At 43.6% G+C, this 15,056-nt stretch overlaps 1 protein-coding gene across 1 annotated transcript in view; it reads right to left on the reverse strand.

Annotated features, from left to right (window-relative positions):
- Nucleotides 1-86: 86 nt before the first annotated feature.
- Nucleotides 87-15,056, reverse strand: part of LOC128352035 (vesicle-associated membrane protein 2-like) — a 46,922-nt gene continuing 31,952 nt past the window's right edge. Inside the window, exons 3-5 of the mRNA XM_053312195.1 lie at nucleotides 11,735-11,893; nucleotides 7,802-7,853; nucleotides 87-2,936 (exon numbers count right to left, since the gene is read on the reverse strand). Coding sequence (XP_053168170.1) covers nucleotides 2,920-2,936; nucleotides 7,802-7,853; nucleotides 11,735-11,893 — 228 coding nt within the window. The 3' untranslated portion in view covers nucleotides 87-2,919. The remainder of the gene's footprint in view (nucleotides 2,937-7,801; nucleotides 7,854-11,734; nucleotides 11,894-15,056) is intronic.

The raw sequence follows: 15,056 nt of genomic DNA on the forward strand, positions 1-15,056 counted from the left end.
CGCCCCACCCCCAGGAGTCCCAATAATGCACCGCATAAGTGTGCAATGCATTACTGGGATCCCCCCTCCCCTTTGAGTTTGCCCGCCACAGCTGCAAGCAGCCGTTACTGACACACTATTAAAAAATGAGGCTAAGGGGGCACTTGCTCCCTTAACCGCCTTTAACTAGGTGGCTACTCTGGCGGGTTTGCTGCTGTATAGCCACTGGGTCTGGCACAATCCCGGTGGTTCACACAAGGGTGCCAAACCAGGCTGGGCTGCCTCATTGCATAGCCTCAGTGTGTTCTCTCTAATTAAAATGAGGCTTCCGGCTTCCTTCCAGCCCCATTCAAAAACTGCGCCTGCCTCCAGGTGCTCCTGATTAGTGATCAGGTAAATCAATCATAGCTGAGCCTTTCCTTATTGGTTCCTGGAGAACTTGGAAGTGGCTCCTGGAAGACAAGCCCACCTTGTGACAACAAACAAAAAGCTGATTATTAGCTAGGAGGCTTAATATTAAACTTGGGGAGCGAATGCTTGTGCTAATGTTGTCCATCACAGGCACGGAGCCTGGAACCTACGATAGCCAACAAAACTGCAGGTCCTGGAGCAGTAGAGTCTTGAGAGATAGAGAGAATGCCTATGTTACTGAATTCAAAATTATGCCATCAGCTTATAGTTAGGTGAATAACGTGGCAGCTTCTGGTGGAGATATTATGGGGGACTGTGCCCAGAGCCACCAATGGGTAAAATGGAATCTATAGCATCCTGGGCTCTTTAGAGGAAGGGTGAGAAATAAATGTGACAAATAAAAGAATAAGTTTTGTAGTCAAGAGTATTAGTTCTACAGTATAATACATAAAACTTTCTGAAGATCTGTATTTAGATTTGAATCCAGTCCTCAAAGAGGATCTACAAATCTTGTTAAAATCTTGTGATTAAATAAGTTGGAGGACCACTGATTTTGTGCTCCAGTTCACGAATGCACTGAGAACTTCTCACTGAGTGTGAAGTGTGCACTGTGCTATTCTGGAGCTGTGGAATTTTACACCCCAATTACTGGCTGACATCCAGAGCAATGAACTGCTTGCAGAACTTTACACTAGTGCAAACCCATTGCATACGCTAGTTGCACTACGACTGGAGTTTGCATTCTATACTAGTGTTGCGCAACCACAAGCATGTTTGCAGCTGTGCAACAGTTCCACAAGTGTAGCACACTTCATTTATTTCAATGGGAACTTTTGTGCACAATCCCCGTTTTTTAGCAAAACCAAGTTAATATCTTGCGCAACTGCAAATTTGCTCACTCCACACGTGATTCATTGCTTAGGTTGGCAGCCACTATCCTAAGGGCAAACCACACAATCTATGTCTGTTTGCTCAGAGGTGAGTTCTACTGAGTTCAATCAGATTTACTTCTAGCTCAGGCAAGTGTGCATGCATATGATTGCACTTGCAGCCATAGACATTCAAATCATTATGGACCCATTCCCTGGCTGCTGGATTGCACAGCCAGGATGGAATTTTCTTGGCATCCTTGTCTGTCTTAATTGTTTTTGCTTTCCTTGCAATGATTTCATATTTTGTGTTGTTTACAATATGTAGCAACTGGTATTTACTAGCAAATAGAAACTCCAACAGGCACAAGGGGTCACAAGAAGGGGCCACTCCTATGGAAGCCATGAGAGGCAATGTGGTTTTGAGAACATTATTGCAGCCAGAATAGTAGCCACTTGCTTACTGGGCGATTGTTACAGCTTCTCATCTAAGTTCCCGGGAAACTCTTCCAGCTTTGTTATATGACACAGACAGTTCAAACTGATGATATCACTTCTGAATTCTTGCTTCTGTATTTGGATATATGCTGTATTGTACAAGCCAGGTTGTAGCTAGTCTTGTGCTGACTGTGCTGTCCTCCTTGCTTTTTGCTCTGCTGTCAGTGCAAAAGAGAACCTCACTCGAGAAAGTTGTTAACATTTACAACAAACATTCCCAGTATATAAAAAGCTTTTAGTGGGAATTAATATGAGCTCCAGAACTCAAAGGCAATGACCTATGCTTTTAAAACCATAAAAATAACATGAATAAAAGCTTTATATTTAAGTGAGAGTTCTGTGCTGGTCTGTGACTGTAATAAAGATTGATTGATTGAAGTGAGAATTTGACTTTAATAGAATGTTGGATTTGTTTAGTTGTTAAAGCAACCCTTTTCTAAACTCTAACGCTTCATAAAGAAGGGAGTGTCTTGTTTAATGTAGAGGTTTCCTTCAGTTTTTGTCATTTAAACAATCGTTTACTTGTGTTTGGGTTTTTTTTTTAAGTTTCTAACTTTAATTATAAATTATCATTTTTTTAAAGGCATTTAGTCTAAAAGTGGACTTTCAGACATGTATGTCTAAGATGTTCTATAGATCTGAAGCTCCTCTTGACTTCACTATGATTAGTGGGTGTTCATCTTTTCTGAAGATCAGTTCTCACTGATTCAGATGGATTCTGTGGCCTAATCCAAAATCCTAAGAAAAGGTTATAAAATGAGGCACTTCATTTTGAAAATTATAACCCCCAAACCGACTGCCATATTAACTTTCCGCTTAAGCCCATTTGACAAGATCACTTTGGACACAAACTCTGCAAGTGTTCCTGAATAACTTGGAAAACAATTAAATGGTTTTCTAGAATGAAGAAAGTTTCTGCAGGTCACATTTTAAGACACAGTGATAGACCAATGTGTAGAACTAGTTGGCAATATTCAACTGGCACAGTTTATCATAGAAACAACACATAATACCCATAAAATACACTATGAATTTCTTACATATTGTTGCAGGCTAACAGCCCCAAGACACAAGGAATTGAAAAGCAGGTTTCATTCGGGGGTATTATCAGAAAACAAGTCAGTATGAACAAAGCCATGCCAAGTCATTTGACATCAGAGTTTCAGGTGCAGAAATAAACTGGAAAAAAGGAAAAGACAGTCAACAATTTTTCAGCCAAAGAAATGGGGAGAGATGTGCCAACAAGCAAGCAAATACATTCACAGCTCCATTATAGTGTTGCAATGCAGCAAGTAGGTAAAAGACATAAGGAGTTGTATTATCTTGGGATTATGAAGGGATATTAAGGAGCATTTATCCAGCTTCCTGAACTGGGGTGCCTGATGGTCTACCTAATCTTGCTTTTAAACATTCCCAATCAAAACAACTTTATACTTTTTCTAGGCATTTTTCCCATCACCCCCCAAAACTAAACTTTTTGTTAGGATATTTTACATATACCTAACCAATGTCCATCAGCCTGTAGAAATCATTGATTTTTCTTAACTCTGTGAGACAAAGGTATGCATGTGCTGGGACCTATTTTGGGGTGGTACAGGACCTTTCCAGGAGAAGCAGAGAGAAGCTCTCTACAGTGCAGGCACGTCTTCCTGGTGTGGTGATGCTCCTTTAGTTAGGATGTCAACCACTAAATCTTATTTGTCATTTTTCTGCCCACTCACCCCATTTGGAGTTTGTTGCTGTCCACTTGAGTCTTCACAGCACTGAATAATTTCATGTAATCTGCAAACTTGGCCACCTTACTGGTCCTAATACAGACTCTTGGGGAACCCATTTCTTCTTTCTCTTCAGTGTGATAACTGTCAATTTATTCCTGCACTTTACTTTCTGTTCTTTAACTAGTTATGAATTCATAAGAAGATCTATTCTCATATCCCATGAGTGCTAAATTTACTCAGCTGAACTCAACAGTCTTTGCTTTGGCTTAGATTTTGTCTAAAGATTTTGGAAGTTCAAGCATATAATCTTCAATGGATCACCTATCTACATATTTTGACACTCTCAAGGAATCCTAAAAAGTAAGGCAGAATTTCTCTTTGCAAAAGCTATGCCAGTTGTTCTTGCAGCTTCCATGCAGTGATTAAATCTATAGCAGGGATGGCCAACCTGAGATTCTCCAGCTATTGTTGATGACAACAATTTATTGTAACTGGAGATTTAGTCTAACACAAGCTGGAGAGCCCAAGGTTGGTCACCCTGATCTATAGCATTAATGGGTTACCATAGTAAACCTGACTAATACATCGCTGTTGAAATGCTGGTCGTGTTGAATTCTTCAATTAAACCCCAATTATTAATATGCTGCCTTCAACTAATAGATGTTCTACAACAGGGCTGCCCAACTTCAGCCCTCCAGCTGCTGTTGGACTACAACTCCCATCATCCCCAGCTACAGTGGCCAATAGTCTGGGAAGATGGGAGTTATAGCCCAACACCTGCAGGAGGGCCAAACTTGTTCAGCCTTCTTCTACAAGATGGATTTTATGTACAGGCTATATTGTCATTATGCCAAACACCTGTCTTAATAAGAACTGCTAACATGCAACTTACATAACATGTTATAGTCTTAACATACACATCTTGCTTGCCTGTGTTTGACATCTGAATGCCTCTTGTTGTTATGATGCAATCTTAATGTACCTTTAGCTATCCAGGTATTAGGTTCCATAATCCATGTTTACCAAGACATTAGAAGAGCTTTGTCCAGATTTTGTAACAGTGAGCTAATGTAATGACTGACCCTGCTGTCACTAGATTCAGAAAGACATTTGTTGTTGGTTTGAAACAAGACCTCAGAGCTCTATATAATTATGCAAGCATTTTACTTAATTATGACAAAGATTTTCCCTATGCCATCAAGAGTAAAAATAAATAAAAAATAGAACTGCAGCTTTTGTAGCAAACCACCACAATGAAAAATAAGAAGAAGCGGGGAAGGAGAGAAGAAGAGTGGAACCTTGCTTGCCCTGAATGTTTGCTGTCCCCTACTACCTGAGCAAAGAGGCACCTTTTCAAAGCGGTGATTCTCTTTATTGAGCAGGGGGGAGAACAACTGGCCCTATCCAACCCCAGCTCTGCAGCCCTCCAGTGGCTGTTGCTGGTGTCTATCTTATGTTTATTATTTTTTTAGCTTTTGAGCCCTTTGGGGACAGGGGGCCATTTTTATTTATTTATTTATATCCATGTGAACCGCTTTGGGGACATTTGTTGAAAAGTGGTATATAAAATATCTGTCGTATTAGCATGCTCTGCTCCTTTGTTTAGGAACAAGGCCTGGTGCTGGCCAAGGGGCTGTTAGGAAGGGGAAGAGTGGAACCTTGCTTCAGCTGGGCTTGCCCTGAGTGCTGTACAATACCCCTTTGTTTAGGTACAAGGCCTTGTGATCACCAAGGGTGCAAGCCAAAGGGTGAGAGCTAAAGGGCTCTCGACCTGCATCTCTGGGCCTTAGGCTCGAAGTCTGTGGCTATGGGAGGAGTTTGTGTCTGCCTGGAAGGTCATGTTTGCCTCTACTAAGTTGGCGCACAGGACAAGTACCAAGAAAGCTTGGTGACATTTCAGAGCTGGGTATGAACTAATCATTGCTTTCATATGAGCTGATAGCAATTCAGACTATCAGTACCAGTTGCAGTCCAGTACTAGTTGCAGTCTCCAAGCAAGTCCTGCCATCCCACTTGGAGGTTAGAGGGCGTGAAGAAGGGTGGAAGTTTTGGATTTTCCAGTCTCCAGGATGGTATCTCTTATTAGCGATACCTTATTTCTTGATGGCTAGTGGTGGAATTAATATGCACAGAAACTGTGGTTTGACAAATTAGGATTGTGTCAACCTTTTCTTCTTCTTGACTACTCAGGCAGATGGTTTTGATTATTTTTCTCTCTTGTTGATTTGACTAACCCTTATGAGTACTAACTGTCTTTTGATTGGACTGCATGAGATTACGTATAGATTAGTTGTTCAAGTTCCAGTCCTGAATAATTGTTGTGAATACTCAAACTTGAGGGTTGTATCTGTAGTTTATCAAATCCTTGATTTCTATGGTATACATATAGACCAAAGTGCTGCAAGTGTTCCCTCTGCTCTTAAGATAAATTTCAGAATAGTTTGAAGTTTAGTCAATTTTTAGACACCTATTTTGACTTTCCAAGGTACTCAATAATTATTGGAACATCTTGTCAGCCTATAGGGGTAGATAACTTTGTTAAGTGTGTTTTGGATGGATTCTAAACCAAAAATCAGTTCTATGAATAGCCACTGCAGTTCCAAAAATACGAAATGCATAATCAATACGTTCTTCACCCCTGTTGCAATGACAACAAGGAGGACACAGAAAGAAGAAAATATAGAAGGGACACTACTTACTGTAGAAGCTATTCAAGTACTGATGAATGTTCAATTCAGTAAATTAAATAGTAATTTGAAAATATTTAAAGATGAGATTGTGCAATCAACTGAGGAAGGAGAGAAGAAGTTTGAAAAGAAGTTATCTGAGTTAGAAGGGAAATTGGGTAAAAAAGAGGAAGCTAATCAGGTCTTAGAAAAAGATATACTATTGTACAGTCAATATTAATAAAAGAACTGACCAGTCAGAGAAAGCCTATAAGCTATTGGAAAAAGATTTTACGAAATTAGGAATCCAATCAGGAGCAAACACGTAAGTTATTAGAGGAAGTTGACAACAAGAATAGGAAGAACAATCTAAGATTCAAAGGCCTCAAGGAAGGAATAGAACATAATAATCTAATATCCTGCTTAGAAGAATTGTTTTTTAAAAATACATGGAAAAGAGGGTGGATTAAAAATAAGGATTGATACTGCTTTTATTAAATACTAAGGAATGGAACAGGGGAGGCAAGCCTAGAGACATACTAGTGAAATTTGCAAATAGTCTTTCCAAAGAATTAATTACTCAGGCTTTTTGGCAACAACCAAGAATAACAGTAGACTAAATACCTAATTAAGGAAAATATAGATCCTTTAATTAACATCATGCAATTGAAAATGGGAAAGTAGAATAAATTAAATTTATCTTGGATGAGGTCTTAAAGAAACACTTCCAATAGACCAATGGAAATATATTTGCCAATTCTATACTGAGATTCCAAAAAATATTGCTATTAAAGAAAACCACTTTAAAATGTTGTTTCAGTGGTATTAGAAACCAATTAGAATAAATCTTATGTACCAGAGTCTGACAGCATCAGATGTTTGTTGGAGATGTCAATCACATCAGGCAGGATTTCTTCATATATGGTGGGACTGCAAGGCAGTCAGCATTTTTTGGCTAAGAGGGTATTCCCCATGATCCCTGGAAAGCGGGCTAAGGGAGCTTAGCCCACTTTCCAGGGATCATGGGAACCACTGAGCTCGCAGGCGAGCCCAGTTCTCCCAAGGCAGCTAGCCTGTCTAATTCATCCTCCCCTTAAATGAGGTTAACGGAGCAAGCACTCTGTTAAACTCATTTGGTTGCTCGTGTGTTGCCGCGGTGTGCAGTGACACACAAGCAGCCTCCCAGGCTCGGGGGTCTCTCCAGGATGCCCTGCGCGCTTGCATGGGGCATCCTGGAATGTCACCAGCTCACTTGACAGAAGACGCTGGCCAGAAATAGATGACACAATAGCCAGTAGCTCAAGTTTCAGAGAGAGTGGTGCAGGAGGGAACAGCCGGCCCCCAAAAGCACACAGATGCTCTGTGTGGGTAGTCTAGTTCTTTTTACATTTCACATTGTATGTGTATGTTAAATATCTGGAGCAATATGATCCTGTAGTGTTTGTCTTAGTAAAATTTAAAATAATAACAATATACAGTTGTTCTCCAGCCACAAATGCAGCATTAATTAGTATTTCTCATAAGGGAAGCACAAGGTCAGTGGGAGAAGATTCAAATACAATTATTTTCAAGTCTTTGCTTGACCATTATTCAGTTCAGCTAACTGAAAACCATGACATTAATTAGATGGTCAATCAAGATAAATATTCATGCTACTCACTTATAATAATGATAAGAATGACAGCACATACTACACCCAGGATGATCATCATCTAGAAAGAGAATTGAGGGGGGGAAATGGAGAAAGGTTACCCTTGTTTGTATCGTTAGAGGGGCGACTTGCTTTCCTTCAGAGCAGACACTTCAGAGTTTCCAGACTACAAATGTATACCAACCTGAGTCTCCAGATGTTGTTGGACTACAAAACTTCCATCATCCCCAGTCACAATGGGATGATGTGGAGTTGTAGACCAGCAAAATCTGGGGACTCCAATTTGGGAACCCATAATTTAATAGAGTATGTGTCCTCTCCATCCTTCATTGTTGTGCCAGAATCAGTCCATGATCTGTATGGAGACACTCAGATTTGCAATTTAGGTGTGAATCCCCCCGCCCACATCATTTCTCAAGAATAAACTTAGGATATTTGATCAGTTCTCATATGCTGCTGACACAGTCTGGGATGTGGGCAGCTGTACCTGAAGGTGTGTTCAGCCCTGAGATCCATTACTAGAGATGGAAAAGCTAGAGAGGGAGTACAGCTGGTGGAAAGTCATCTATACTGAGCAAGGACAGGAGTCCTGGCTCCTAATATTTATTTGATATCATTGTATTTTGGTGGATTTAAATAAAAAAGAACACACACAGACACACACACGAGCTGTAACAACGACTGAAGGAAAGGTTTTAAGATGTAGAACAAAGGTAATATCAGTAGAATGAACTGCAGAACATATGGTTACTTTATATATCCATCAGTATGGTTACATTTACATTTCATTGTAAAATAATAAGATCATGGGAAACAAACCTATGTTACAGATGAGGCTGCTGGGAAGGAAAGTTGCCATTTACATAAGAAATGAAAGGTGACATTTCACATAAAAGGTATAAGGTTTGGCAAATCTTTTAGATAGATGTACTTGAGGTTGCCAATTCGAATCCCTACTGGTATGTTTCCCAGAATATGGGAAACATATTCCCAGAATATGGCAAATACCTATATCAGGCAGCAGTGATAATAGGAAGGTGCTGAAAGGCATCATCTCACATTGCGTGGGAGGAGGCAATGGTAAACCCCTCCTATATTCTACCAAAGACAACCACAGGGCTCTGTCATCTCCAGGAGTCGACACTGACTCAAGGGCCCAACTTTACCTTTACTTGATGGGTTGATTTTGCCATCAGTACAAAATTCTACAACATAAATGGGCTTGTACATTTTTCACTGCCTTGCAATTTCCATATGAGCAGCAAGGATGCATTACATATTATGACAAAGTCTGCATGAAATGCACTTCAAAGTCATCTGGAAAGATGCTCAGTATGGACAACTAAGAGGAGACCTGATAGAAGTCTATAAAATAATGCAAGGTGTGGAGAGAGTTGATAGAGATAACTTTTTCTCCTTCTCTCACACCACCAGAACCAGGGGTCATTCCATGAAACTGATTGCCAGGAAATTTAGGACCGACAAAAGGAAGTACTGCCACAAGATGTGGTAATGGCCACCAGCCTGGATGCTGGATGCTTGGAAAGATGGGGCTTAGACAAATTCATGGAGGAGAGGTCTATCAATGGCTACAGGCCACCTCAAGCCTCAGAGGCAAGATGCTTCTGAATACCAGTTGCAGGGGAGCAACAGCAGGAGAGGGAGCATGCCTTCATCATGCATTCACTGTGGGAAACAGGATGATGGACTAGATAGGCCTGTTCCAGCAAGGTTGTTGTTATATGTTCTTAACCTAGAAGCAGGCTGGATGGTTTGACTCATTTTGCTAATGCTTTGACATATCTGTTCCCCTGAGTTGGAAATTACCACACAGGTCCCCCACATATGATAAAAAAGAGCCATGTCCTACACAGTCTCACCAATGGGGAAGATGCCTTGTAAATGTGATGGGTCTTGAGAGGAGTACGGTGTTAGCAATGTACAAGCTTCATGTCTGCGTCCTTAATTTTGCATCAAATGGTTGTACAATCCCTCTTCATGCATTCAAAATCTGAGTACAATATACCCAAGATAGTACAGGGGGTACAGGAGCACACTGGGTAGCCACATGCTCTGTAGCCATATACCCCCACTCTCATCATACCCAGTGCTTGTCTGCACTGAAACCGAAGAGAGTTTATCCCTGTGATTTGTACTGCTGGACGCCAAAAAGGAGAGCAAGGATTTAGCTACAGAATGTGTTGGTAGTGGTGGCCAGTGGCTAGCCAGCATATAGCTGTTCCCCTTATGCTTAGATTAAACCAGGGGCAGCCCCAATGCTTGCTCACCTGAGGCAAGCTGCAAAATGCCACCTCACACTTCTCACATTTAGAAGAGAAAACTGCAGGTTGAGATCGAAAACTGCTTCCTGGCAGCCTCTTCCTGTTGCCTTGGCCACCTTTCAAGTCACAGCAAGTGGCCTCCTCTCCTTAACTCTGCATTCCAAAGACTTTCAAAGGTTGGCTGGGAGCATCTCCCCCTGTCCTTTGCAATGATCTAGAAGGGCATGGCATGAAGAGGGAAGGCTGCCGGTGTTCTTCTCTCCTTGCAGGACACCTTTGCAAAAGGTTTACCAGGGGTTCCCTCTACCTGGTGGTTGTGGCAGCAACCACAGCCATGCATGCCTATTCCTTGCTGTTTCCCACCAGCTGTTCAAAAGGCTGAGGGCAGGGAAGTTGGAGCAGCAGGAAGTGATAAAACACACATCCTGCTGCTCGGGTTTCCTTGCTCTGAACAAGCAAAGGGTGGGACGAGGAGAGAAGGGCAAGGACAGCTTCCATAAGAAAAACATGGCAGGTCAGGTCAAAGGCAGTGGAGGGGCTGCAGGGGCGGCCAGTCTGCCACCTGTGCCAAATTGCCTCCCAGGGTGACCAGAGGTGCTCTTACCCCCTGGACTTCTGGGCCAAAGTCCAGGGCCTCCACACCCCCGGGGGCCTCCAACTCCTCCTTAGTCTGTCCTGGGTGGTGCTGGCCCACCACTGTGCCAAGTGGCCAGGTGTGACCTCTGCCTTAGAGACAAAGGGGGAGTGGGGAAAGAAAGATGTGGGGTGGGAATATGTTAAGTTGCGTGTTGAAATGTCTCCCGCGTGGAGAGAACAAACAAAACTCTCACCTAGCAACAAACATTGCTGGGAAATGAGTGCCTACTGGCTGGAGATCGAGAGGAAAGCCAAGTCAGCCACCCCCCAGGAGCAAGAAGCCTGGGTTCTTTGAACCTGTCCACCCTATTATCGCTCTGCCCTTGTACCAGGCTTGACTTCATACTACCTTCCAGTCAAGGAAAAGAACATCACACACCCATATTCCCTTGTGTCTAAAGAGAGCTCTTGGACCTGAGCCTCATAGTAGCTCATAAGTTCATAGTAGCTCATGAGGTTAGGTCCCAGAGCCTCATGACCAAATTACATAGGAAGCTGTCATATACTGAGTCAGACCATTGGTCTATCTAGCTCAGTATTGTCTTCACAGACTGGCAGCAGCTTCTCCCAGGTTGCAGGCAGGAATCTCTCTCAGCTCTCTCTTGGAAAAGCCAAGGAGGGAACGTGAAACCTTCTGCTCTTCCCAGAGAGGCTCCATCCCCTGAGGGGAATATCTTACAGTGCTCACACTTCTAGTCTCCCTTTCATAGGCAACCAGAGTGGACTCTGCTTAGCAAAGAGGACAAGCCATGCTTGCTACCACAAGACCAGCTCTCCTCTCTACATGTTACAGTGGTTTGATCCTCAGACCATAGGATTCCCAGTTCAAACTCTGATAGGGATTTCTCTTTCAATATACTCTTTCACATATACAATTTCTTTCTTTTGTCATATACAATTTCTCTTTCAATATCCTTCCCCCTATAGCTTGCATTTACAGTGTCTATGGACAGGCTTTGCATTCGTTAAGGAAAGTCAGGTAGAGAAACAGGTACCAGTTTTATGTTACTGTTGTAAGCTTTACCTTACAGTTTTTCCACCAGTATTTCCTCTTCAGCTTGGCTGCACTCGTTTCAAATTGTGAGGCTCCAGCTTGCAAGGCATCTGCCCGGTTATCGAGCTCCGAAAGCTTCTGGTCTCTTTCTAGTACTTTGTCCACATTGACTCGCATTATGTCCACCACCTAAAAATCAGCATACCAACTGGTAAATCTATTTGTAAAAAGCTGGAATGGCATCTACCGATATAGCACACATATATCCATTAAGATGTAAGATAAAGCACAATTTACCAAGTCAGAAAACTGTACAGGCTGTTGGTGTAAATGTTGGCTGACATAATAAGGGAAATTACTCAAAGTATTCCTACCTTGCAGACCCTCAATACCTCCACCCCTTTAGAACCCACTGTACTGGGAGAACCACGGGGTAGAACTAGCATTCCCTCTATGGCCCAAAGATACAACTCTACCCTTGACCTCTGACTTGGGAGACTCTCTCAAGGATCCAGAAGTTGAGCCAGAAAGAATGGCTGTCAGGAGAGGCGGGAGAAAGAACAGCAACCTTTGGCACCCCCTGGCTCCTTGGGACAACCTGCTTCTTGGAGGCCTCCTGGCACTGTCTGAATCAGCTGCAACAAAACTGGCCACAGAAGTTCTCTAGAGAAAGGGTGGGGCCAACTACCCTAACTAGTCAGCATAGTTGACTCCAGATCTTTGCTAGAACAATGTCTGACCTGCTTTGTTGTTACTCTCCAGCTCAACCTCTATTGCTTAAAATCATTTGAAGTCCAGATCCTGTTGCCTGCCTCTTGCTTTTACTCAGAGCTGTCCAAAGCCTGACTCCCTCCTAGAACTCTTGCACAGAATCCCTGCCCCCAGTTCCCAGTTCAATTGATGCCCTCTGGCTTGATCAGGATAGCAGGTGCATCCTTAGCACTGCATCTCCTCAGCCTCACCATGTATCTAATCAGTGAGACAACATGAGAAGCAGAGCCACAAGAGAGTCTACAAACACATTCTATTGTTATAAACATTTGACTTGGAGCCCTTTCTCGTGACTGGTGAGAAAGGGCTCAAGGGAGAGTGGGAAGGAAGGCCACTTGCACTTACCTCCCTGCAGACAACCAGGCAGGTCATCCTCAGCATGCCTCCCGCGCACCCACACGGGCAGCCCTGCTCGGAACTGCATGGAGCAGGGCACATGGATCTGAGGCCGGAACCTGTTGTTCTGGCCTCCAGGCATCCCATAATGCAACGCGTGGCATGCGGGTTGCACTGGGGATTCCCCCATCAAACAGGCGCTCTATGTGCCTGTCTCTGTGTCTCCTCAGGTTGAATTCAGCCTGAGGAGACACATGATACCCAGTAGTCAGGGTAAAGGTGTGAGTGCACCCTTAGCCTCGGCTAACAGTCGGGTTGATTAAGAGGGTTAGGCAGGTGGGGAGCGGAGGGATCCACAAGGATCCCACCGCTTCTCACAACCAGCCTCTTGGGCTTCTGTAGGAGAGCCCTGCTCCTGGTTAACAGAAAGAAATCAAAATAATAGTACATCATAAACTAGCTCATACTTCTGCAGCTGAAGTAAACAAGGGGTGGTGGAGTAGAATTCTAGAGAGTGGAAGCATTGTCTTGTGAAACTCATCAGGAAAGCTTATCTGCTTCATTAAGAACAGCCCTGCTGGGTCAGGCCCAAGGCCTATCTAGTCCAGCATCCTGTTTCACAGAGTGGCCTACCAGATGCCTCTGAGAACCCCGCAGAGGTGAGGGCATGCCTCGCCTTTCATGCCTCAGGACATTTCATTCCCGTTGAAACTGAAATTAGGACTCCACAGAATATTCACAAGTGTGGTTGTTGACAAAAATTAGCACTTTCAGAGTTACAAAATATGCCACGAAAGCTCTCCAAACATACACTTTTCATTTTATTCATGGCTGTTCACAAGCCATTTTGCTTCTTACTTTCATTTCCTTTAACACACATTGCTAGCCAATACTCACACAGTCACCATGCTGTTGTTGCATACACTACTGAGGGCAAATGAAGCCATATTGCCTCCTTGAAGAGAGAAGGGGATGTATCCAACAGAGAATGTGAATCTCGAGAGCTGCTAGTAAAACTTGTTTTGTTTAATTTGCAGAAGCAGTTCAAATGTTTGTACACATTACAGGTAGTGATGTGCCCGGACCGTTCCGGAGGCCATTCTACAGGCTTCCGGACCGGTCCGGACATGGGCAGTTGGGGTGGATTGGGGTGGGGGGTTCCTTTAAGGGCGGGAGAGGGTTTACTTACCCCTCCCGCCGCTTTCCCCCCTCCGGCGCACGTATTTTCCGTGGTAATCGGGCGGCAGGATACCTCCCTGCTGCCCCTCTTCCCCCCGCTTGGCTGGCTGCAAAGTGCAAAAGGCTTTTAGAAGCCTTTTGCGAGCACGCACACAAAAGGCTTCTAAAAGCCTTTTGCACTTTGCAGCCAAGCAGGAGGAAGAGGGGCGGCAGGGAGGTTACCTGCCGCCCGATTACTACGGAAAATACGTGCGCCAGAGGGGGGAAAGTGGCGGGAGGGGTAAGTAAACCCTCCCCTCCCCTTAAAGGAACCTCCCACCCCAGTGCCGGACTGCTCCGCAGTTCCGTGCACACCCCTAATTACAGATATACAAGCAACTATTTAAATCTTGACTGGGCACTTATTTTTCCTGGACAGAGTTGCAATGAAGCTGTCACAGTGTAGTGCACAGCGTTTGCCTAGTCGTCCTCTTCTTGTCTCTACATAATGTGAAAACATGTCCATGCCTTTTGAAACTCCACCACGATTGCCAGAAGGGGATAGTTTTTCAGGGGTGCCCAACTCTTCGTGAAAATGGCTCCCCATTTCAGCAAGTTATTGTACAGTATTGATGACAAAGAGTTTTGTGGCACAAACATATTGTGACAAAATTTAAAATTAGCAACCTTTTAAGGTTTTGGTTTTGCCACAACAGACTGACAGGGCCAGCCCCCGGAATTCATAGCAATGGATTTCAAAAGTGTGGGTATTTAGTGCCACCTAAAGGATATGTTTAGTATGGTAGCGCATTGTAACAATGCTACTCACCTTAAGTGGCAAAGTGGGGAAATGCTTGACTAACAAGCAGAAGGTTGCTGGTTTGAATCCCTGCCAGGGGTGTAGCTATAATTGAGCGAAAGGGATCAAAGAACATGGGCCCCCAGCTCCTGAGGGCCCTCCACTACACCCCTCCCTATTTTCTTCATTTTCTCCCTCACTCGGGGGGGGGCACCAGAGAGAGGGATGAACACGGGCCCCCTCTCCCCTAGCTACGCCCCTGATCCCCGCTGGTACTATATCGGGCAG

Source organism: Hemicordylus capensis, chromosome 3, assembly GCF_027244095.1.
Source record: "Hemicordylus capensis ecotype Gifberg chromosome 3, rHemCap1.1.pri, whole genome shotgun sequence".
Lineage (NCBI taxonomy): Eukaryota > Metazoa > Chordata > Lepidosauria > Squamata > Cordylidae > Hemicordylus > Hemicordylus capensis.